This window comes from Muntiacus reevesi, chromosome 2, assembly GCF_963930625.1.
Source record: "Muntiacus reevesi chromosome 2, mMunRee1.1, whole genome shotgun sequence".
Lineage (NCBI taxonomy): Eukaryota > Metazoa > Chordata > Mammalia > Artiodactyla > Cervidae > Muntiacus > Muntiacus reevesi.
The window spans coordinates 129938906-129962910 of NC_089250.1; the positions used below are offsets into that span (position 1 = coordinate 129938906).

The following is a 24005-nucleotide window of genomic DNA, read 5'->3' on the forward strand; positions in this document are numbered from 1 at the left end:
CTCTAAAAAATGTGGTACTGTGGAGACTAGACTGCTATGTGTAAAACTGGAATACTCTCTAACATCATACACAAAACTCAAAGATCTAACTGTAATGTAAGATACAATAAAACTCTAGGAGGAAAACATGCAGCTCTATATCACAAAAACAAACATTCCCACATTTGATTGGGTTAAGACCTAAACAGATCTTAGAAAAATAAATTCTAAACTACATTGAGGTATTACCTCACACTGGTCAGAATGACCATCATCAAAAAAATCTAGAAACAACAAGCTGGAGACAGTGTGGAGCAAAGGGAACCAGCCCTCCTACACCGTTGGTGGGAATGTAAATTGGTGTAGCCACTAAGGAAAATATTATAGACATTTCTTAAAAAGCTAAAAATAGAGTTGCCATATGACCCAGCAATCACACTCCTGGGCATATATATCCAGAGAAAACTCTTAACTGGAAAAGATACGTCCACCCCAATGTTCAAAGCAGCATTATTTACAATAGCTAAGACATGTAAATAGCCTAAATGTCTGTCAGCAGTAGGGTATAGAAGATGTGGTACATACATTCTATAAAATGGAATATTCCTCAACGATAAAAAAGAACAAAATAATGGTATTTGTAGCAACACTGATGTACCTAGAGACTGTCATATTGAGTGAAGTAAGTCAGAGAAAGACAAATATTGTATATCACTCATATATGGAATCTAAATTTTTTTAAAAAGAAACAAATGAGCTTATTTATAAAATAGAAGCTGACTTACAGATACTGAAAATAAACTTATGGTTACCAAAGGGGAAACATAGCAGGGAGGAGTAAATCAGAAGCTTGGGATGAACAAAAACACTGCTATATATAAGATAGATAACCAACAAGGACCTACAGTACAGCATGGGGAACTCTACTCAATATTCTGTGATAACCTATATTAGAAGGAATCTGAAAAAGAGTAGGTTTATGTGTAATTAAATCACTTTGCTCTATACCGAAACTAACACAACATTGTAAATCAACTATACTCCAATAAAATTAAAAAACAAAAGAAAAAATATTTTAAAAACTGACTGGAGTTTTTTTTTTTTATAATGACATAATTCAATTGTAAAAAATACTTAAGATTCCTAATTGTGAATGATGACAAATAAGTATGCCTGTAGTTTTTCTTACCTTCTCTCTCCCACCTGAAACTTTTAAGATTGTCAAAGATTTTAATGTTTGTGTCGCTTAATAACCAAAGTTATAAAAAAAAAAAAAAATAACCAAAGTTATTTTGATTCATCTCTTAGTTGACTTGGTCATACAGTAGTGTTGTCAAGAAAGGCCTGGGATACCCACATTATTTATTGTCTTTATATTTTAATAACTTAATCTTGTACAATTAGTTGTTATATTCTGTCTCTCTCAGAACTACATATTCCATCTTTTGACATTGAAGGTACTACTGAGAAGGTTGAGGCCAACTTTAATTCAGTCCCATCCCATATATGAAATGCTTTTGTAGCTTAGAAACTCATATGATTATGTTGTTATTTCTATCACTGAAGCTAGCAAATTACGCTAGGACACATGATGGTGTATTACTCTGAATCTGTTTCCCCATAGTCACTGCCGACCCAAAGGATCCCCTGAGTCAAGTCTGTGTCATGGGTTTTCTGTTACCTAATTGAGTATGTTTTCTATCACATTTGTAATCATCCCTTCATATACATAGCGGACAGAGGAACCGGGCAATTCATGAGGTCAGAAAGAGTTGGGGACATGACCTAGTGACTGAACACCTTCATATATATAGTTGCTTTTCCTGTTTCCTTTGACTTCTGTATCTTCTTTCTGTAATAATTTATATATCCTTTTTTTTTCTTCTTTTCCATTATTTTCCCTAAGTCTGTTTACTCTCTCCCTGGTTGGGTTTTAATTGCTATTATTCTATTTTCTGTTGCTTATATATGATTTTATGTTGCTTATAATCTGATTTTCAGCTTTGTACTGTCCCTGAACTCTGCAGGTTTACAACTTTTGTCATCTATGAACATTCAGGTATCTTTGAAGATATTTTTTTTTTTTAAAGAGATCATGCTTAACAGCCACAGATAAATTCTAGATCAGTTTATCTGAACTCTTCCTATGTTTCTTTGAATCATTTCTCCTGTATATTATTTAGCTACCTTTGCCTAAGTATCTTTCATCTAAAATTAACAAAAAATATCAATAAAGTCTATTAATTTGAAGTCAACATAAGTGATTCAAGAGTAGTGATATACACTGTCCCCAAGTGAAATAAAAAACCACCACATAACTATTCCTGGCAATGGTAGTACTAGGAGTAGCTGTTAGCATTAATGAAGTGCTTCTTATGTTCTAGACTTTCTAAGTACTTCATAGATTCACTGTATCTTCATAACCATGAGACCAAAAGTGCCATCTTTCTCATTTTCACTATAGCTACTAGGTTTTCATAAGTAATTTGTTACACCACATGCTGCTTCTTCAATCTGAATTATTGGAATGATCTTCAAACTAGCTTCCCCATCCTTCCAATTTGCTCTACACATTACCACAAGATTGTTTTTCTTAAATACTGTAACACATGTCACTCCTTTATCAGAAACTCTTCAATGATTGCCTCTCTGGATGGAGTCCGAACACTCAGGTATAGCACTCATTATTGTTGAAACGTGACTCTTACTGATCTTCCATCATTTCTTACCATCAGCCCTTTTCATGTCTTTGCACAGTACTCCCTCTCTGTTTAAGCCATACCTCTGCCTGGAATGTGCTGTACTTTTTATTATTCTTCCTGTAAGATGCAACTAGTCCTATGTGCTTCAAAAGCCTCCCTGGACAAATTTAACCTTCTTCTGAACTCTTTACTTCATGATGACCATGACCCTGTTAATCATTGCGCTGAGTGAGCCCAAGGCTTCGTGGTGTTATTTGTTTTTCTTTTCCTTGAGTTTATGATCTGTTTTATACCTGGTCGTATCTGTAGTACCTTTTTTAGTTGTTGGTAACTACAGTATTGTTACACAACAGATCTGCGTTCACATTTCAATTAGATATAACAATAGTTAACAGGTTCTCTTAACGTCTATGAAAAACAGACTATATTTTTATGACTATCATCTTTCTTGCTGACTAAATGACTAGGCTCAGATCTCACAGAAAGACACTAGATCTTTCCACATTCACATATATGTAAATAATGAGACCAAGAGTTGATGTTGAGTTTGTTGCACCCATCTGACCCATTTTAGGTTTTGCTTTAAGAATCCCTGGTTATCTATCTGCTGCTGCTGCTGCTAAGTCGCTTCAGTCGTGTCTGACTCTGTGCGACCCCATAGATGGCAGCCCACCAAGCTCCCCCGTCCCAGGGATTCTCCAGGCAAGAATACTGGAGTGGGTTGCCATTTCCTTCTCCAATGCATGAAAGTGAAAAGTGAAAGTGAAGTCACTCAGTCATATCTGACTCTTAGTGAACCCATAGACTGCAGCCCACCAGGCTCCTCCGTCCATGGGATTTTCCAGGCAAGAGTACTGGAGTGGGGTGCCATTGCCTTCTCTCTGGTTATCTGCATAACTAATTAAAAAGTGTGGTAGCAAGACCTGTGAAAGTACTTTAAGATAGTCTGATCAGAGAGACAAAGGCAGGAGGGAGTAGCTGTTTGCTGGTCTATCTTTATAAGGCAGTTCTCTATCAATGTCCATACCTGCCAGTCAGAAGCTCGTACATGAGGATTCCCAGTGACCAATAGTCAGCTGAAATGTCATGTCCTTTGTTCAGGATGATCTCTGGGGCTACATATTCTGGAGTCCCACAAAAAGTCCATGTTTTCTTTCCAAATCCTATTTTCTTTGCAAAGCCAAAATCAACCTTACAAAGAGAGAAACAAGATATTTCAAGCCACTTTTGATTAAGCTTAAAAGTGGAAAAGTTACTTTGTTGAAGTATACTGATGATAATCATAAAATAAAAACGGATGCAAACTATTGTAGTCCTGTCTTCTAAAAGGAGTCATCTCTATATTTCAAACAATCAGTTCAGTTTCAACAGGAAAAGTGGAAATCTTAACATAGGATAAAATTCACATCATCAAAAATAAAGGCAAACCTTTCTTTGCAGAAATAATTTCCATTTTTCTTTCTTTCATGCCAGTTGAGATCGGGGCATAAACAAATAATTTCTCCTTTACTCGGTCATATTTTCCAGATATCTGCTGGGTTTAATGAAGTTGACAATTCATTTAATATTAATTGAGAAGCTATTTTTATTGTTGAAGGAGCTGAATAACAAAGTTATGGAACCAATAGCTCTGTCTTTAGGAAACAGAGATAAAATTGAAATGTAATCTGCATTGTCCTAGAAAACTTTTGAAGGAGGAGCCTCAAATGTAGAAAACCTATTTTTTCTAAAGCAACTGGTGGAGAATACAAATAATTAATTGCCATTAATTACTTATTAATGGCATATAAATTTCTTTGAAAACCATAGGTTGAATAAACATTCCAGAAACTTAAAAAGTAGAATCAGGGATTGAAAGATGCAGAGTCTACAAAAGTTATGCATTTTAAAATAAGAGAACTTCCTTTCTACAGTAAATCTTTAGAGCTCTTGACCAATTTTAGTATTACTAATATTATTACTAACATGGACTGGATAACATTGCCTGTAAAGCCCATTTTTTTCCCACTATCATTATCATCATTATTCTTTTTTGGCTGTGCTGGGTCTTTGTTGCAGTGGAGGGGCTCTTCATCGCTGCGTGAGGGCTTTTCTCTAGTTGTGACGAGCAAGGGCTACTCTCTTGTTTCGATGTGCAGGCTTCTCGTTGCAGGGGGTTCTGTTGTTGCAGAGCATGGGCCGGCTGAGCCAGCAGGGGAGTCCTCTAGGACACATAGGCTCCAGTGATCGTGCTGCGTGGGTCCAGCTACTTCATGGCGTGTGGGATCCTCCTGGAGCAGGGATCAAACCCGGGTCCCCTGTATCGGGCCTCCCGACCCCTGGACCACCAGAGCAGTCGCATTAGCATTATTCTTAAATCTAAAATAATGATTCTCCATAATACAAATACCTGTTCCCTTTGGATGTCAGAAAGCCAGCTAGAAAAAGCTTTTTTGGGTCTGAGGATACATGTGATTAAGCATGATTAACACCTATTTAAGGGTTTTTGCCAGGATTTTATTCATTCAAAGCTAGCCAATTTAATTTATCATAACCCTATTTAACTTGAAAGAATAGTCAGTTGAAAACAGTAATGCTGAAACCTGTTTTTTAAAATGCTATATATTAAAAGAAAAATGAGATTGTAATGTTCATAAAGCTTCAAACACTAGTCTTTAAAATGCAGGCAGAAACCATGTGTGAAACATACTGACCAGTTTGGCATAACCTCGGTGATCTAGGATGAGATTTTCAGGCTTGAGGTCCCTGTAAATGATTCCTTTGGAATGCAGATAGGCAAAAGCTTCTACCACACATGCTGTATAAAATCTGGTTGTAGAATCTTCAAATGACCCGCTGAGATACAGAAAATGGGGAATAAAAAGTATGAAAGAAATTAGTTTGTCTAATAAGTTTTAATTTCTTATTTCACTCTCTTCCTATGTCAAAATTTGACCCCAAAGACCAATGTCCTACTGTCCAAATGTCATATGGCTACCACTGCATTGGGTTTTAAAAACCATTTAAGGGTTAAGTTAAGGAATTGTTTGCTCTTATGAGTAGGATGATTAAATCTAACTTCCTGAAGAAGAGGTCAGCCATTTACCATGTTTCATGTTGGATTCCTCCCAACAACCTACTACAGTCTAAAAAGGCAAAGTTACAGAGAGGTAGGCAGAAGAGAGGCAAATTCTATTTTAGACCCTGTCTACCAAGGGGTGTTTTTTAAAGAAGAGAGTATGAGTATAGTCATATTTATTCTTAGCTTGTTTTTTGAATCTTTCTAAATAATAACATATAATTCCTGAGAAGGTGAATAAAAGTTAATGCTTTCAAAGAACCACTTTGGAAATGAGTTACAGTGCTACTGATAAAAGCATATCACAATCTAAGTATTCTTCTTATTTTAATATATTTATTTCATCAATTAGTTTGCTGTGCTGGGTCTTAGTTGTGGCATTCGAACTTGCAGTTGCAGTGTGTGGGATCTAGTTCCCTGACCAGGGATCGAACTTGAGCCCTCTACATTAGGAGCACAGATTATAAGTCGCTGGACCACCAGAGAAGTCCCTAAGTATTCTTCTGTTTGAAACTTCTGCCAGGAAGACAGACATTATCTATTTCCTGTGCTACTGCCTTCTTACTAGAAGGAAAAGATAGAGCTAAAAGATAAATAGAAGGAAAAAGGTAATTGGAAAGGAATGTTTAAATTCAATAATGGTGTTTAGCAACAAAGCTCTTTGTGTCTGTTTGTGTGTTTATTTAATCAAATAACAAAAAAGGAAAAACCTTATCATCCAATGTTAAATCCTTGGCCCTAGGGCAAAACTTTTATACTTTACCCATCCCCATCCTCCCACCATGGAATCCCTTAGAAAGATAAACTGCCTTCCCCTCCTCTTCTTTCTCAAACAGTAGTAAATGCAATTAAATAATTTCATGAAAATTCAAGAAAATTAGTGTGAACATTAGCTCATTAGCTCTTGAGGTGGCTAAGATATAACAGGAGAGCAGGTTTTGGGGAACGTAAAAAGTAGAGACCTGGAATTTGCTTTCACGAGAGTCACTGATACCAGTTTGCATTTTGCTCACATTTGCTTCTTCTTCAGTATTGAGGGGTAAATTCTAACAAACTGAAAAGTAGAATAGGGCTGCTATTCTGCAAAACTAATCAGTGACTCTAAGGCTAAGGCAGCCATCTTTCAGGTCATGTTTTAAAAATATGTAGCCTCCTCCAGAAAGTTCTAGTCTTCATTTCAATTACTAATGTCCCCGGAGCTGTCACTGAAATAATTAGCTCTTTCCAAAGGGAATGTCTTTTGTTGAAATACAATTTGAGGCTTAAGTGATATCTACTTCTTAGAATCTTAACTATAATAACTAAGTTCCTGGTATCCTTCTACAACAATACCTGGGTGGAACAATTTGAACTTATAAGGACAATAAAAAGTTTCATTAAGAATGTGTACATGCTCAGTCAACTAACTGCATTTACATTAGGAAATGAATGGTATAGAATATGATATGATTGTCTTTTGACTTGGAGCTATCTTTGCAGAACTAGCACTATATAATCCTGGGTAATAGGAAAGGAATTACATGCATGTGTGCTCAGTCATGTCTGACTCTCTGTGCCCTTATGGACTGTAGCCCACCAGGCTCCTCTGTTCATGGGATATCCCAGGCAAGAATACTGGAGTGGGTTGCCATTTTCTCATCCAGGGGATCTTCCCTAATCAGGGATTGAACCCATGTTTCCGAAGTCTCCTGCATTGCAGGCAAATTCTTTACTGCTTGAGCCATCAGGGAAGCCCTGACACTATATAATCCTGTGTATTGCAAAAGAGATAGAGTACCTTAAAGGTTCTTTCATCTTTGACCTTAATTATGTTTGTCTATCAAGAGCAGCATATTTCTTTGAGATATCATTTGTCTGAATTAGTAAGCATCCATATGTAGCTGATTATTATACAACTTTAAACAGAGTGCTATATACAACCTCAATCCCTTCTCAATGGAGAACATTGCAAAGAAAAATCCAAAGAAAAACAGTACATGGAATCGGCTTTGTCTTTTTTTCACATTACATGCCTTATTTTGATAAGAAAATTGATTACTTCATTGTAATAGGACTGTCTAATTGCGGTATGGGTGGGCCTTTTCCAAAGCCTACAACTCTTGCTTTCTGCTGTTGCAATGCTGAGCAACAGATCTGTTTCCCTTAATATTCCATTGTTAATAAAACAGAACCAAAGTGTAAAGAGAGAATACACTTAATGAAAGATCAATTTCTCATGGCATCTCTGCTGAATGATACTCATATTTAGCAGAAAGACAAAACAATCTCACTACAAACTCAGATTCATCAGAGAGGGTAATAGGTTAGGAATGTGAACTCTGAAGCAAAGTCCTGGACTGAAATCTGAGTTCCACTTACTATTTAATTTTAAACAACTAACTGCTTCTCTGGGTCTTAGTGTTGTCATGTTCAAAATGAGACCAATAACAGAAATTCTCTCTTTGGGTTGTTGTGAAGGTACAAAAAATTTGCAGTGTGTATTAAAATAAGTGCCTGGCACACATCTGGTACTCAGTAGATAGTTGCCATTATTGTATGTGTGTGAGGGACTCCCCTGGTAGCTCAGATGGTAGAGAATCTGCCTTCAATGTGGAAGACCCAGGTTTGATCCCTGGGTTGGGAAGATCCCCTGGAGAAGGGAATGGCAGCATCAAAAAACTCTTCTTTAGTGCCACCAGTGTCTTAATCTAGGAAAAGTGACTGATACAGGACAGTCTTCTGGGGATGGGAGTGGGGAGTTTGCACCTCTAATTATCGCTGTTATTGAAACATTTGCTGTTTCTCACTGCAAGGGCTCACTTTGAGTCAGCTCTGAAGAGTTTTCTGCTAATCTCTGTTCTTTTCACTTTCTCCATGCCTTTCACAAGTCTATAGGTAAAAATTATCCTTTTACAATTGAAACCCTCCTTTTTCCACCATGAAGGAAATGATGTATATCATCGGGTCTTTAGTTCCTGATGATTTGGTTCTGAGCCATTTTGAAATTTGGATGGCTCTAGAAAGCTGGTTTCTAGTTCCTCAGATCTGGATTGAGTATCTCATACACACACACAAACACACACACACACACATAGATATTTGAAACTGATTTTAAAAATTAAGTAAAAATTTGTCTCAAATCCATTTTCATGTTATGTGACAAGTCAATACAATATATGCACACAAAATGTTTACCAGAAACAGTTTCATCACTAAACATTTAATGCAGGGAATCTGAATTTTAAAATACACTTTTGGAAAGCAGTCAAAAAGCATAGCATTAGGCTGATTCAGAATGAAAAATTACCATTAGAATTGGAAATGACAGTGTAAATTTGATTTAAAACAAAAATGAAAGCTTGTTCTATCAACAGAAAGTTGCTTAAAGAAATAAATCATTGCCCTATAGAGCTCTCTGAAATAATAAATTATGCCTTGGCAGTCGGGTCATTTCAATTAACAAGTAAGGAATAGGCTCTTGTATCCTCTGTGGGAGTGAGTAGGTATTTTATCTTAGCTAGATGGCAGCACAGAACAACAATTTGATTCAGGGAATTCAAGGGTTATGTACACTTATTAATATACTCAAAATTTAGTCACAGTGTTTAATCAGCTTGTCATAAACCAAGTCCTGAAAAGACAGGATGAAAAAGTCAAAGCATCTCTTACTGAAGAATAAGTTCCTTCTTTTCATTAGAGAGTATATAAACCTGAAGCATCATGCTACAGGTTTATTGCCAATTGTTAAATTAGGGAGGCTAAATTATTGTGAAAATACTCATTTCCTTAAGAGTAATTTTAACCACACCAAGAAATGACATATTTCCACCTAATCGGTCATCTAAGATGGAATTCAAGTAATCTCCTTCCATAAAGTAGCTGGAAAAAAGGAGAATGTATATAGAAAGTTACTTGCTGGCTTATAAAACATATCTAGGAAGAGTGAAGACAAGAAGTGAGATGTGAAAATTATGGCTTCTTAATTATTTAATATATTCTATGGTAGCTCAGCTGCTAAAGATTCCACCTGTGATACAGGAGATCCCGTTTCCATTCTTGGGTCAGGAAGATCCCCTGGAGAAAGAAAAGGCTACCCACTCCAGTATTCTGGCCTGGAGAATTCCATGGACTCTATAGTCCATGGGGTCACAAAGAGTCAGACACTGAATGACTTTCATAGGAAAAATGAACATATACTTTAAAAAAATGCTAATAGTTTATTATATTTATATTCATTATAATATATATAAACTGATATTAATATGTAACATATAAATACTAATGCTATATAATATATCCTAACATAAGTATATATACTTACCATATTAACCACTTACATTTTTAAGAAAGTTGCAGGGGTTACTAATTCTGTAACTGTTATAGAGGAGAGGTGAATATAGTTTGCACCAATCTATTCCAAATCATGTAACAGAATTTGTGGGGAAAAGTCATAAACTAGAAGATAAAACATGATAGCTAATGAAAAATAAACTAGGGCAATAACTGCCAGAATTAACCTTTCAGTGCCTTATATTTCAAAGATGAGAAAATATTTAATAGTCTTCAAAACCTGTTTGTAAATATGGTATCAATTCTTACTTCTTGACAATAAATAAGAAAACTGCCCTGTGTTCTTTTTCTATGCTGATGAGAAGCAAGAAATGGTCAGCTCAGCTGGGAGGTAAAACAAGGAGGATGTCATTGCTATTAGAGACTTCCTGAGCTAAATCCCTGAGGCTCAGGGGTCACACAAGCCTTTCTTCAGATTAACCTGACAACCAGTACATTTCCTTTATGCTTTCAGAATAGCTTCTTCCTTACTACTACTTACTGGGACATGAGAGGAAAATTAAACAAATTGAACAATATGGTTTGTTTTGAATACAGATATTTTCTATACACTGTGACTAGTAACATAGTTTTCTTTTTCTCTTGGTTTTTTTTTTATTTTTTTTTGGTTCTAACAATTAATGTTTAGGATTTTCTGCCCCAGTTTAAACAAGCAATGAGAAAGCTAGTCTGTAACAATATTAATTGGAGCCTGGTTGTCCAAAAGTATGTTTTTCCTCCAGCAATTTCTTGAATAAGAAAAAAAAAAATCTCTTGAGTGAAAATAATAAGGCTACTGACATATATAAGAAAGAAAGTTGGTAGAGGACAGTGACTCTAAGATCATTCTATGTGTTAGCTCCATTGCTTCTAATGTCTGAACCTTTAGGAAATATCAGGTAACTATTGTTTCTCCAGAGCATGCCTCCTTGAGGAGTATTTAATACACTGGGGAGACTTAGCAACTAGTACCCCAAACCCAAAGATGATAAAAGGGAGGACAAAGGAAAGATTCAAAAAGCAACCTGGTAGAGGTAGAGAAAGGACCATCACTGATCTTCTCCCTCCGTCCTCTCCTCCCAAGATAAGTGAAAGTGAAGTGAAAGTTGCTCAGTCATGTCCAACACTTTGTGACGCCATGGGCTATACAGTCTATGGAAGTTTCCAGGCAAGAATACTGGAGGGTTGCCATGCCCTCCTCCAGGAGATCTTCTCAACCCAGGGATCAAACCCAGGTCTCCCACATTGCAGGCAGATTCTTTACCCACTGAGCCACCAGGCAGATAAGCTACTTCTTAATTGCATTCCTTTGCTACCCTGATAGATCAAAAATGCATCTCACTTGTAAGCCTTGGCTAGCATTATGTACCTAAAAAATGCAGAATCAAAGTAAGGAGAAATATGAAATATTTTATTTCAAAAAATAAGTTGAACTGATGCCTATGCATGTTTCAGTGGACTTTAGGCTAACATTTAATTATTTTTTTAATTATTAAAATTTTTTTTTATTGTTTGTGTCTTGTTAAAGAAGTTAGTAGAAGTTTAAGATAGCTGTTCCTCTGCCTAAGTGGCTTATAAATGCTTATAAATTTCAAATACTTCAGTGGATTGAAAGATCAGGTCAAAAATAAGATAGTAGAAGCATATTAGGATAGACCAGATATTAACTCAGAAATCAGAATATTTGTGCAACAGCCTGTAAGTTATGAGGCATGGGACCACATTTATTTGATTTATCATTTTATCCCTGGCCTGTATCACAATGCCTGACATATAATCTGTACCCAAATATTAAGTCATGTAGTAATTTGCTGTGATATAATAGCTCAGTACAGATGTTTAACCCTGTCCCCTCATGCCAAAATGATATATTCCCTAATAGGTTTATTTATCTTGAATTTAAGAAAATATTTGTGTAATAAGACACAATGAGGTGAAAAGAAATCCATCTGACATATACAAGTAAGGCAATGGGAATAAAAGACCTGAAAAGGTACAAAGACAGGCAGGCACCATGAGGATATAATTAGGAGTGAGATTCTAATACAATAGTTTATAAAGAACTAGCTGTGCTATTTGGGGATATCTACAAAATAACAAATTGTCAAAAAAAATAACACGGCTTTCTGGCAACATCAGGGCTGTCTGTCCCTGAACCTGAAAGATGTTACCTGATGAAGGAGAGTCTGAGGGGTGAGACTGTAACAAATAAAGAGATGTCTAAAGATGAATGTTCAAAGGAACAAAGATGCCTTTTGAATGATCATTCACAGAAAATATGCTGTTTGTTTGTTTGTTTGTTTAAGTAAACATTTAAGGTTGGTAATAATCTCCCAGGACATTTTATAGAGTATTTTTTAAAGACTGTTAGTTACATAAATAGGAATTAGAAAGCTAATTTTGCATTATTAAAAGAAACAGGCAGTAACTAGACCAACTTTACCTGTCCTGAAAGGGCACAGAGGAGTAAATCTAAGATTGGTCAGATGAAATACTGCTTATAAGTGGATTCATCTTCTTCCCAAGATCAGGTATGGAATGAAAAGGATGGCTGGAAATTCTGTTAATTTTGAAATCAAAGAATGAAAAGAAAGTGAAGTTGCTCAGTTGTGTCCGACTCTTTGCGACCCCATGGATTGCAGTCCATTAGGCTCCGCTGTCCATGGGGTTTTCCAGGCAAGAATACCGGAGTGGGTTGCCATTTCCTTCTCCAGGGGATCTTCCCGACCCAGGGATTGAACCTGGGTCTCCCACATTTCAGGCAGATGCTTTACCATCTGAGCCACCAGGGAAACCAAAAAGAAATGTAAAAGTAAAGAAAAAATTCTTGGAATTCTTTGGAAAAATTTCTTATCTGGAGAATGGGTAGCATAATTCAATGACCGTTAATCCAGATTGCAACTATAAAATAACATTTTCTTTATTGTTAACAGCAATGAAGTGACTTCTAGGCATACAGTTATCTGATTATGATGATCACGCTAAACTAAGGCCTCTGTATGTACCTTGAGAGGTCATTTTTACGATGGACTAATCCTGTATCATTGGTTACAAATCTGAAACAGTGAGCTTCGTATTCACATTAAATCATGTGTATAGTGGCCAGCTATGGGTTGTGACCCATTGTTACTTTACATTTTGAAATAGAAGCATATATAAAATGCAAACATGTCTTTTATAATAATTCACTCTCCTTACAAACCATCACCAACAACTACATTTTTCAAAGGCATGATAGAAATTTCTTAAAACTTACCGATCCCTGAGAATGGTCCAGAGCTCTCCACCTAGGCAAGCTTCCATCAACATATACAAATATTTGCTGTCCTTAAATGTTCGGTATAATCTGTGAATTGCAAACAGAAAAACAAGAATTATAAACATTACTGTTTTTAAAAGCATGTAAATATTTTTCATTGCCCAGATTAAAGTCTTACTCTTGATTTGCCAAGCTTGAAATTTTATTAAAGGAATGAGAAAGATCTAAATTCATAAAGAGGAAAAAGGAGGTTTTGTTTATGACTTACACACTGTAGGGCATAGACTCTCCTTTGAAATGTTTTGTATTCAGTTACTTTAGTCATTGCTGACTCTGCGATCCTTTGGACTGTAGCCTGCCAGGCTCCTCTGTTCAAGGGATTCTCCAGGCAAGAGTACGGGAGTGGGTCACCATGCTCTTCTCCAGGGGATCTTCCTAGCCCAGGGATCGAACCCGTGTCTTTTGCATTGGCAAATTCTCTACTGTCTGAGCCACCAGCAAGCTTAATCTCAATGATTATGGACCAAGAGGACTTTTTGGGATTTCTCTAATTCCAATTTGACTAACATTTCAAGCATGGTCTCTTGAACGCTATTTAGTGGTCATAAACATGCATAAACATAAACATGGAAATACAGTGATGACACTTTAAAGTACAGATGTGTATAATATTTTGCACTGGTCACTTAAATTCATGTAATACCCTGTTTTCAGCAAGTGCCACTGGTAAATTAACTAGAAAATTTTGCATATATTAAAAAAAATTCCCACTGCCATCTTATGAGTGCTCTCAAAATACTGAGATGGAACAGTCATTTCATTTTTTAAAATCTTCAAGAAATATTGAAATAAAGAATATTCAAAATAAAATAGTTTGATTTTTGGTATTAATAATTTGTCTTTCAAGTACCAGAGGTCTATGTAGAGTTCCAGAATAACTGAAGATAAAAATGGAACATCACGAAGTCTGATTTTTCCTTTAGGAAAAACATATTTGTTTTTTTTTTTTTTTTCAGAATCTGATTCTCATTTTTTAAAAATCAATATTTTAGTGCTTTCTTATTTAGTGAAAACTTTCTTAAAAGCTGATTTAAAAATATGTTTCTTTGTGTGAATCTAATGTGTAACAGTGAGTGCACATGGCAGAGAGTTTAGTGGTTGCTTTTCCACTTGGAATGGGGGAGTTGAAGCCTTGGGCAGGGCCCTTGTTGTTGTTGTTCAGTAGCGAAGTTGTGTCTGATGCCAGGCCTCCCTGTCCATCACCAACTCCCAGAGCTTGCTCAAACCCATTGTGTCGGTGATGCCATCCAACCATCTCATCCTCTGTCGCCCCCTTCTCCTCCTGCCCTCAATCTTTCCCAGCATCAGGGTCTTCTCCAGTGAGTCAGCTCTTCACATCAGGTGGCCAAAGTATTGAGGCTTCCGCATCAGTCCTTCCAGTGAATATTCAGGACTGATTTCCTTTAGGTTTGACTGGTTGGATCTCCTTGCAGTCCAAGGGACTCTCAAGAGTCTTCTCCAATACCACAGTTCGAAAGCATCAGTTCTTTGGTGTTCAGCCTTCTTTATGGCCCTTACCTCACTATGAAGTCAGAATGAGCCCCCTGCATGATCTGCTTCTCCGAGCGGATGTGTTCCTGCTGTCTTGTGTCCACGATGTGGCGTTTCTTGAGAATCTTCATTGCAAAGGTTTTGGATTCTTCACTTTTTAACTGGACCTTAAAGAAAGTCAGAAGGGAGTGAGTGAGAAAAAAAAAAATCTACAGAGTTAATATAACAATGCATTCTTAGCTCCAAAGTAACAGGTGCATGGAGCATTGAAATGACACCCCGAACACCACCTGTGTCATGGTAAAGCCTGTCTGGAGCTGGATTTGAAATCCAGGGCTCACAGACATTGCCCAGTCTCATTCCACTGGACTTGATACATTTTTACCAACTGGATTCCCAATTAGTTTTGTGCCCACTGGGATTAGAAGAGGGCAAGTGTATTTGATTCTCTTTGTATTATTTCATGTCATTTCATATTATGTGTTTGAGTATACTTTACCATTTTTCTCCTTGAATCAGAAAAGTAGAAATAAAAACTAATTTCTTCTCCAATTTTATTACTTCCAGTGAGTTTCGAAAAAGTAAGGCCATATGGTCCTATATGATTTTCCTCTTTAGTTCTAGTCCACAAACATTTCTAGAGTTATTTAATTCAGTGACAGACCCTTGTCTCTGCTAAGACTGAAAATTTATGTACTGTTACTTCTTTTTATCTCAGTCTTTCCTTCTCTCCAGATAAAGAAAGCAGAGATGGTAATAAGATTTTTTTTTGTTTTTCAAAAGATTCTGGAAACTACTTTCCTTTGTCTTCTCAAAATAGGTATGATGGTTTTAATCCTCTCTGACCTTAAACTTTACTCCATGGTTATATTAACTGGAGACCTAAGCTGAGTCTTGGTGTCCCCAGTACTTCCAAGCCTCTGTTGCAGCCCCTCTTGGCTCTTGGTGACTCTGGAGGGGCTTGGGTCCTCCAAATGCCATTCCAAATATAGGTGCTAGTCTGTGTTCACTGTTTTACAAAAAATTCAGCAAGGTGACTCTCTCCTTGTAAGGAGGACAGACAGCAGAGCTAATCACCTAACATAAGTTATCATCTAGTGCTCTCAGGCCAAAGAATCCACAAGATAATACCAAACAGCCCACATTTTTCTGAACTAATGAAGGCACGGGAGAAATAAGACAACAAGTCATTTCTGCTTTTCAACTGAAGTATGCCCGCCCCCTCTTTAGTTGTCAATTGCTTACAGCTTTAGCTGCAAGGATGGTGAAAGTTTTAAGTGTCTTGTTCATGTACACATGGACAGACTGAATTCAACTGAGAAGATATTGATGTGGCAAGGTCTTTAGAAGAAAACATGAAGACACTTCAAATAAAGAGGCTTCAGTCTGCTGCCAGCATTTGAGAATCTATGACAGGTTAGAAGGGGAAAATGGATATTTGAAAATGCCTTTAAACAGCTAAAGGCCCTCTTGCCGTTTGTGATCCTTGTTGAGATGATAGATTAGTGTGACACAAATGAGCTCAGTTATAGTTCATAGTAAAATACAAAATGTGAAAATTCATTTCTAAAAGAAATTTGGACAGAGAAGAAAGATGACATGAAAAATGAGCTGTGTCAGAATACTAACATTCACATGGATAGACCTAGAGATTGTTACAGTGAAGTCAGTCAGAAAGAGAAATGTCACATAATATCCCTTATGTGCAGAATCTGAAAAGAAATGATACAAATGAACTTATTTACAAAACAGAAACAGAATCACAGACTTAGAGAACCAGTTATGGTTGCTGGGGGAATGAGGGGGACCGAATAGTTTGGGAGCTTGGGATGGACATGTACACACTGCTGTATTTAAAATGGATAGCCAACAAGGACCTACTGTATAGTACCGGGAACTGCTCAATGTCAGTGTTAGGATGGGAGGGGGCTCTGGGGTAGAATGAATACATGTGCATGTATGGTTGCATCACTCTGCTGTGTGCCTGAAACGGTCACAGTATTGCTAATCAGCTCTACTACAATATAAAATAACAAGTTAAAAAGGAGTATTAACATTCAGAGAAGAAATCTGATCATATTGCCTCTTTAGAGTCTTACCCAGATAAATGACTGAAAAGTAGGTCATACAATGTAACAATTACTCTCTCTAGAGTAGTTAGCATTTTAACTTGTGTATAGGTTAGGAGGAAAGAACTCTGGCTTTAGGGTGACAGGTCTGGACATCAATCCTAACTCCACTTAAGGTCTCTCTCTCTCAGTCTTCTTGGGCAGCTGAGTAACGTCTCTGAGCCCTCGTTCTGGCTGAGGATAACACCATGTACTGTATGGAGTTAACTGTGACCTTACATGAGAAAGTACCACCATATGGGCATGCGTTGTTGTCTCTCTACATATACCTTGGGTAGATCAAATGTTATCCTTAAAACAAAGCTAGATCATGTCACTTCTGTGCTCAAACACTGCAGTGGCTTCCCATCTCACTCATGACAAAGCTGTCACAGATGCCTACAAGGCCCTGCATCATTTGAACTCCTGCTCCCTGTGAGCCTCGCTCCCCCCTTGGGGTCACTGTGTTCAGGTCACACTGGATACCTTGCTGCTTCTTGAGCACAGCAAGCAAGCTCTTACCTCAGGCCACTTGCCCATGCCTGCCTAAATATTCTCCCACAGTTATCCTCCGGGCTTGCTGCTCACTTTCCTAAATTCTCTGCTCAAATGTTTCCTTACTTAGAAAGTCTCTCCTCACACCAATCTACATAAAAGAGTAACCACCTACTTCTCCCTTCCCTTTTGTAGAGTTCTATATAGCTCTGTCACAAGCTATATTTATTCTGTATTTATGACACCAAATATTTATTCTGATTACTTGTTTAGTATCTGTCTCTTTTCACTATTCTGTAAGCAACCCAAGACTGGGGATTTTTTTTTTTGTTCACTGTGCCCGACATAGAATAAATGCTCATGAAGTATTTGTTGACTAAGTGAATCAAAGAAAGAAGGAAATAAGCCATGATGACTTATCATTGACAAAGGCACAAGAGAGCTTGTATCTTAGCACCATACTGTGTATCTCTGAGCTTAACAGGATAAAGCAAGCGAACTTATAAATGACAAGTATATAGCATTTACTATTGTTCTTCTTTCCAAAACTGCCCTTATGCATAAGAAGGAAGAAAAGATTTCTGTATGCTGATATGGCATAGAAAATATACATACCAAATATCTATATAATTCAGCTCTGAATTTTTAGTTTTTATGCTTACAGCATGTTTGCTTAACCTTCATATTTCCTTGAATGACTAAGATATGGTATTATTCCCAGCCACACAGCCTTCTACATTAATAACATCATCTCTAGGATGTCAACTGAATTTTGGGGACAGTTGTCCATCTGCATCTAAATACAAAATATATTTATGAAGGGTCAAATAGAAATGTGTTCACTGATATATTAACAATGGTCTCTTAGGGAGATTTTTAGTTGATTTAGTTCTTTTTAACTTTTTTGAAATGGTTAACTTTCACAGTTAGCATATCTCACCTGTATGAGAAGTGAAAATAATGACTCTGGTCATGGAAAAATGTTTAGTCTTTTTAAATCAGAATAGCTATTTATTCTGACTCTCTCAAAGGATTCTGGTACAGTGGAATGCACTGTATTAGGATTCCATGAATGCAAAGACCTTGAGAAGCTGTGTGCGGTAGGATAACAACCTATTCAAGTTCAGGCTGAACCACACTAGTCACATCCTTAAAGAACATACCTTATTTTTTTTATTTCAACACAAACTCTCAGAGTAAGTTACAGAAGTTTGTATTAAGTGAGTCTAAACGATTGTGCTTTATTATGAAGGTGTTTTCACAAAACTAATCCATGAAAAATTTTAAGGTAAAATGTAGTTTGTTTTTTATTTGTCCTATTGGCCAAATTAATTATTTGGTGGCTTAGTGATAAAGAACCCACGTGTAATGCAGTAGATGCAGGTTCAACCCCTGGGTCAGGAAGATCCCCTGGAGAGAGAAATGGCAACCCACTCCAGTATTTTTGCCTGGGAAATCCCATGGACAGAGAAGCCTGGCAGACTACAGTCCATGGAGTCAGAAAGCCCAAAGAGTCAGAAATGACTTATCAACTAACCCACCACCACAAGATTAGTTATACCAACACCACTTGTGCCGATTTGAAATAATGGTGATGATTTTATAGCAGGTCAACTAGAGATGACAGTGTTGAGTGTGGACAGAGGCAGGCAAAAGAGAAGGAAAGGAATGCATACTTTCTTTCTTTTGCTCAGGAATCCTTCCCAGTCTGCTTGGTCAGGCATGATTCCCAGGTCTGTCTTTGCAGATCATTCCAATACCACCTAGATGTACAGGCTAATGCACTGGTTGAGAATGTGAATTTTGAAACTTGTCTACCTTTGTTTAAATATCAACTTTTTTTTTTTTTTATTGTGATCCTGGACACATTTCTAAAACTCTATTTCCTCATCTGTAGTATGGGAATAATTCTTACCTGTGAAGATGAAATAAAAGGGCCTATATATCAAACATAGTGTTTGGAACAGAGAACACATTCAGTTAGTTGCTTTTATTCTTTTGTGCTTCTGAGTTTAATGGTCTCTTCATGCCAAAGCAATTTTGTCAAAATATGATCCACTACAGGAATGAAACTTTGGACCAGTTTGTATTCCCAACCCACCTACTTCACTTCTACCCAGTGAATAAGCAGCAGATTGAGAGGCTTTAGGTAAAAGATTGCTGACCCTTGTACCACATTGGTTTCTCTCTCAAGAATTCTAGAAAGGAAACATGAATTAAAAAATGCTAGTCCTCAATATCTTTCTTTTGTTTTTTATAAGTAAGCTATGTGCCATATCAGAAATTAAAATTAGCAAAAGTTTCATTTGTGTAAAAAGTTATTTTAACGTGAAACACTGGGTTGCCATTTGAAGGAGTATATACTTGAGCAAGGTGAATCTTAATATGGGAATTTTTGACAAAGATTTTGACACATTCTTAACTATCAGCCTCTATCTGGTATCCAAATAATATGGACCTGAAGATGAGAGGCAGTACTACCAGTATTTTAAAGTACTACCAAAATTTTAAATTGAAGACACAATTGCTGGCTGTATTTAAATATGTGCTTTCTTTTATCTGGGACAAACATTTGCTTTATAAAGGCTTGTCTCCTGCTGGACCTAATTCTTTACACTTACTAGAGGGTTTTGAAAAGAGGGTTTTGATCAGAGCAAGGTTAAAATTAGCTCAGTGCAATGACTAGGGGTTGGTCCTTAGAATCTACTTGGCCATTCATCTACTGAACCTTTTTATTAACAGTTCATAGTTTATTTAGCACTATAGATATCTTTTCATTATTTTGGAAGAAAATGGATTTCTGAACTATACTGTAATTAAAATAATTTATTAAATTAAGGTTTGAACTGACAATATCACATAGCCTATTATTATGCAAAATTCCTTTATAAAGTAGTTCAAATTACATTTCCATGCATGACAGGAAAGGATGACTTGCTTAGGTAAGCTAATGCTATAGACCACAGGTGATGAAGTGAGTTTAGAAAAGCTTATAACGGGGAGAGGTGGGCAAGATGGCAGAGCAGGGGGACCATGAACTCATATCCTCTCACAGACACAGCAAAATTACAGCTGCTTACAGAGCTACCATCTATGAGAGTGACATGAAGACTAGCAGAAAAGATTTTCTACAACTAAAGACAGAAAGAAGGAATTGCCATGAAATAAGGAGAGGCAGAAACCCAATACTGTCAGGACCCACACCCTTGGATCTGCAACTCACAAATAAGAGGAATATTACAATCACAGAAGTCCTGTCCAAGGAACAAGGGGTCCAATCTCATGTCGGTCTCCCTGGCCTGTGGGTCCTACACCTAAAATATGAGCCTCTATAACATCTGGCTTTGAAAACCAGGGAGGTTTGTGTTAAAGAAAGCAGGAGGACTTTTTTCACTCTTAAGTGGCATGTACAAAAGTCTCACACACTTCAAGTCCCAGAAGTTTGAAAGGAGCCTGGATCAGAACTACTTACTCATCTCTGAGAGCCTCTGGACAGGCAGGGGGACAACAGAAGCATCCTTGGTGCCGTTTTAGGGAGCTTGTTCTAACCACGTGGACATAGGTACTGCAAAGTACAACGTCAGAATCCTCTTTCTATCCTATTAGGCTTCCCTGGTGGCTCAATATAGGAGACCCAGGTTCAATCCCTCAGTCAGGAAGATCCCCTGGAGAAGGGAATGGCAACACACTCCAGTATTCTTGCCTGGAGAATCCCATGGACAGAGGAGCCTGGGGGGCTACAGTTCATGAGGTCACAGAGTCAGACACAACTGAGCAACTCTATCCTAATAGCACTGGGTACTCGGCACCAGCCCCAGACATGCCCCTCTGGCCCAAGTCATGCAGACAGCTCTGTGGGAACTCAGCCCCACCACTGAGCTAAGGAATAAGACCAGATCTCAGAAAAAGAACTAAACAAAGTGTGGATAAGCATTCTACCCAAAACAGAGTTCAAGATAATGATCATAAAAGTGCATGGATAAACACAGAATTTCACCAAAGAGTTAGAAAATATAAAGAAGAACCAAACAGATCTGAAGAACATGGTAAGTGAAGTAAAAAGTACACTAGAATGATCAATAGTAGATTAGATGATAAGTGAAGTGAAGTGAAAGTCACTCAGTCATGTCCAACTCTTTGTGACCCCATGGGCTATACAGTCCATGGAATTCTCCAGGCCAGAATACTGGGGTGGGTAGCCTTGTAGCCTTTCCCTTCTCCAGGGAATCTTGCCAACCCAGGGATTGAACCCAGGTCTCCCACATTGCAGGAGGATTCTTTACCAGTTAAGCCACAAGGGAAGCCCGGAGGAATAGATAAGTGATCTTATCTAAGTAATGGAAATTACACAAGCTGAACAGAAAAATGAAAAAAGGATTAAAAAAAAAAATAAAGATAGTTTGAGGCCTCTTAAACAATACTGTGTGTACTAATATTAAAGAGAAAAATACATTTCTGAATCCATTCTACCAGGCCAGCATCACCCTGATACCAAAATCAGATAAAGATACCATTAAAAAAAAATTACAGGCCAAATCACTGGTGCATATAGATGCAAAAACCCTCAACAAAATGTTAGCAAACCAAACTCAACAAAACATTAAAATGATCATAAGCCATGATCAAATGGGATTTACAGCAGGGAATGCAAGGATGGTTAATATCTGCAAATCAATTAATAAGATACTCCACATTAATAGACTGAGAAATAAAATATCTCAATAGACACAAAAAATCTTCTGACAAAATTCTACATTGATTCATGATTAAAAACTCTCAACAAAGTGGGTATTGAGGGAAAATGCCTCAATATATAAACATGACATATCCACAGCTAACATGATATTCGACAGTGAAACGCTAAAAGTATTTTCCTTAAGATTAGGAAAAATATAAGGATGCCCACTCTCATCACTTTTATTAAACACAGTACTGAAAGTCCTAACTATAATAGTCAGGGTAGAAAAGAAATAAAAGGACTCCAAATTGGAAAGAAGCAGTAAAACTGTTACTGTTTACAGATTGCATGATATTATATATAGAAAATCCTAAAGATATCACTCCCCCCCAAAAAAACCCTATTAAAACTATAAGTGAATTTGGTAAAGTTTCATAATACAAAATTAATATACAGGAATCTACTGCATTTCTATAAACTATCAATGAACTAACAGAAAAGAATTAAAACAATCCCATCTATAACTGTATCAAAAGAATAAAATACCTAGGAGTCTAACCAAAGCGGTACAAGAGTTGTATCCTGAAAACTGGAAGACATTAATGAAAGAAACTGAAGAAAATAAAATGTTAGAAAGCTATTTCATGCTCATGAAATGGAAGAATCAATATTGTCAAAATGAACATACTACTCAAAGTTCATCTACAGATTCAATGCAATCCCTAACAAAAAGCGTTTTTCACAGGAATAATAATTCTAAAATTTGTATGGAAACACAAAAGACCCTGAGTAGCCAAGGCAATCTTAGAAAGAAGAACAAACTTGCAAGTATAATGCTCCTTGATTTCAAACTATACTGTGAAGCTATAGTAATCAAAAAAGTAGCTACTGGCACAAAAACAGACACAGAGATCAATGGAACAGAATATAATGCCCAGAAATTAACCCAGGCTTATATGGTCAGTTGATTTATAACAATGGGAACAAGGATATGTCAATACATGAGGGAAAAAAGTCTTTCCAATAAATGGTGCTGGAGAAACTAAACAGCTACATGCAAAAGAAACTGACTACTTTCTCATACCATATACAAAAAATAAATTCACAATGGATTAAAGACTTAATTGTAAGTCCTAAAACAATAAGCTCTGAGAAGAAAATATAGGCAGTAGGCTCTCTGACATCAGTAATACGTTTTTCAAAATGTCTCCTCAGGGAATGAAAACAAAAGCAAAAATAAACAAATGGACTACACCAAACTAAAAATCTTTTGCATGGTGAAGGAAACCGCCAACAAAACAAGAAGGCAACCTGTTGAATGGGAGAAATATTTACAAGCAATATGTCCAATAAGGAGTTAATATCCAAAATATACAAGGAAACCATACAACTCAACATAAAAAATCCCAAACAATCCAATTTAAAAAATGGGCAGAGGAACTGAATAGACATTTGTCCAAAGAAGACATACAGATGGTCAAGAGACACTGGAAAAGATGCTCAACATCTCTAATCATCAAAAGGAGATGCAAATCAAAACTACAGTGAGAATCTGCCTCACGCCTGTGAGAATGGCTATCATCAAAGATACCATAAACAACAAATGCTGGGGAGGATGTGGAGAAAAGGGAGCCCTCCTTGGTAGGATTGTAAATTGGCATGTGTGTGCTCACTCACTCAGTCAGGTCTGACTCTCTGCGCCTCCATGAACCTTTGCGGCTCCTGCCCGGCTCCTCTGTCCATGGAATGCTCCAGGCAAGAATGCTGGAGTGTGTTGCCATTCCTTACTCCAAGGGATCTTCCCAACCCAGGGACTGGCCCTCATCTCTTGAATCTCCTACATTGGCAGGCAGATTCTTTACCACTA

The 24005-nt window shown here is 37.0% G+C and overlaps 1 protein-coding gene across 2 annotated transcripts in view; it reads right to left on the bottom strand.

Annotated features, from left to right (window-relative positions):
• The window catches only part of PRKG1 (protein kinase cGMP-dependent 1), a 1324229-nt gene that overhangs the window by 10983 nt on the left and 1289241 nt on the right, over positions 1 to 24005 (bottom strand). For both annotated transcript variants that reach the window (XM_065922836.1, XM_065922835.1), the window contains exons 11-14: positions 14885 to 15024; positions 13304 to 13393; positions 5375 to 5516; positions 3709 to 3872 (exon numbers count right to left, since the gene is read on the bottom strand). In XM_065922836.1, the coding sequence (XP_065778908.1) occupies positions 3709 to 3872; positions 5375 to 5516; positions 13304 to 13393; positions 14885 to 15024 (536 nt within the window). The remainder of the gene's footprint in view (positions 1 to 3708; positions 3873 to 5374; positions 5517 to 13303; positions 13394 to 14884; positions 15025 to 24005) is intronic.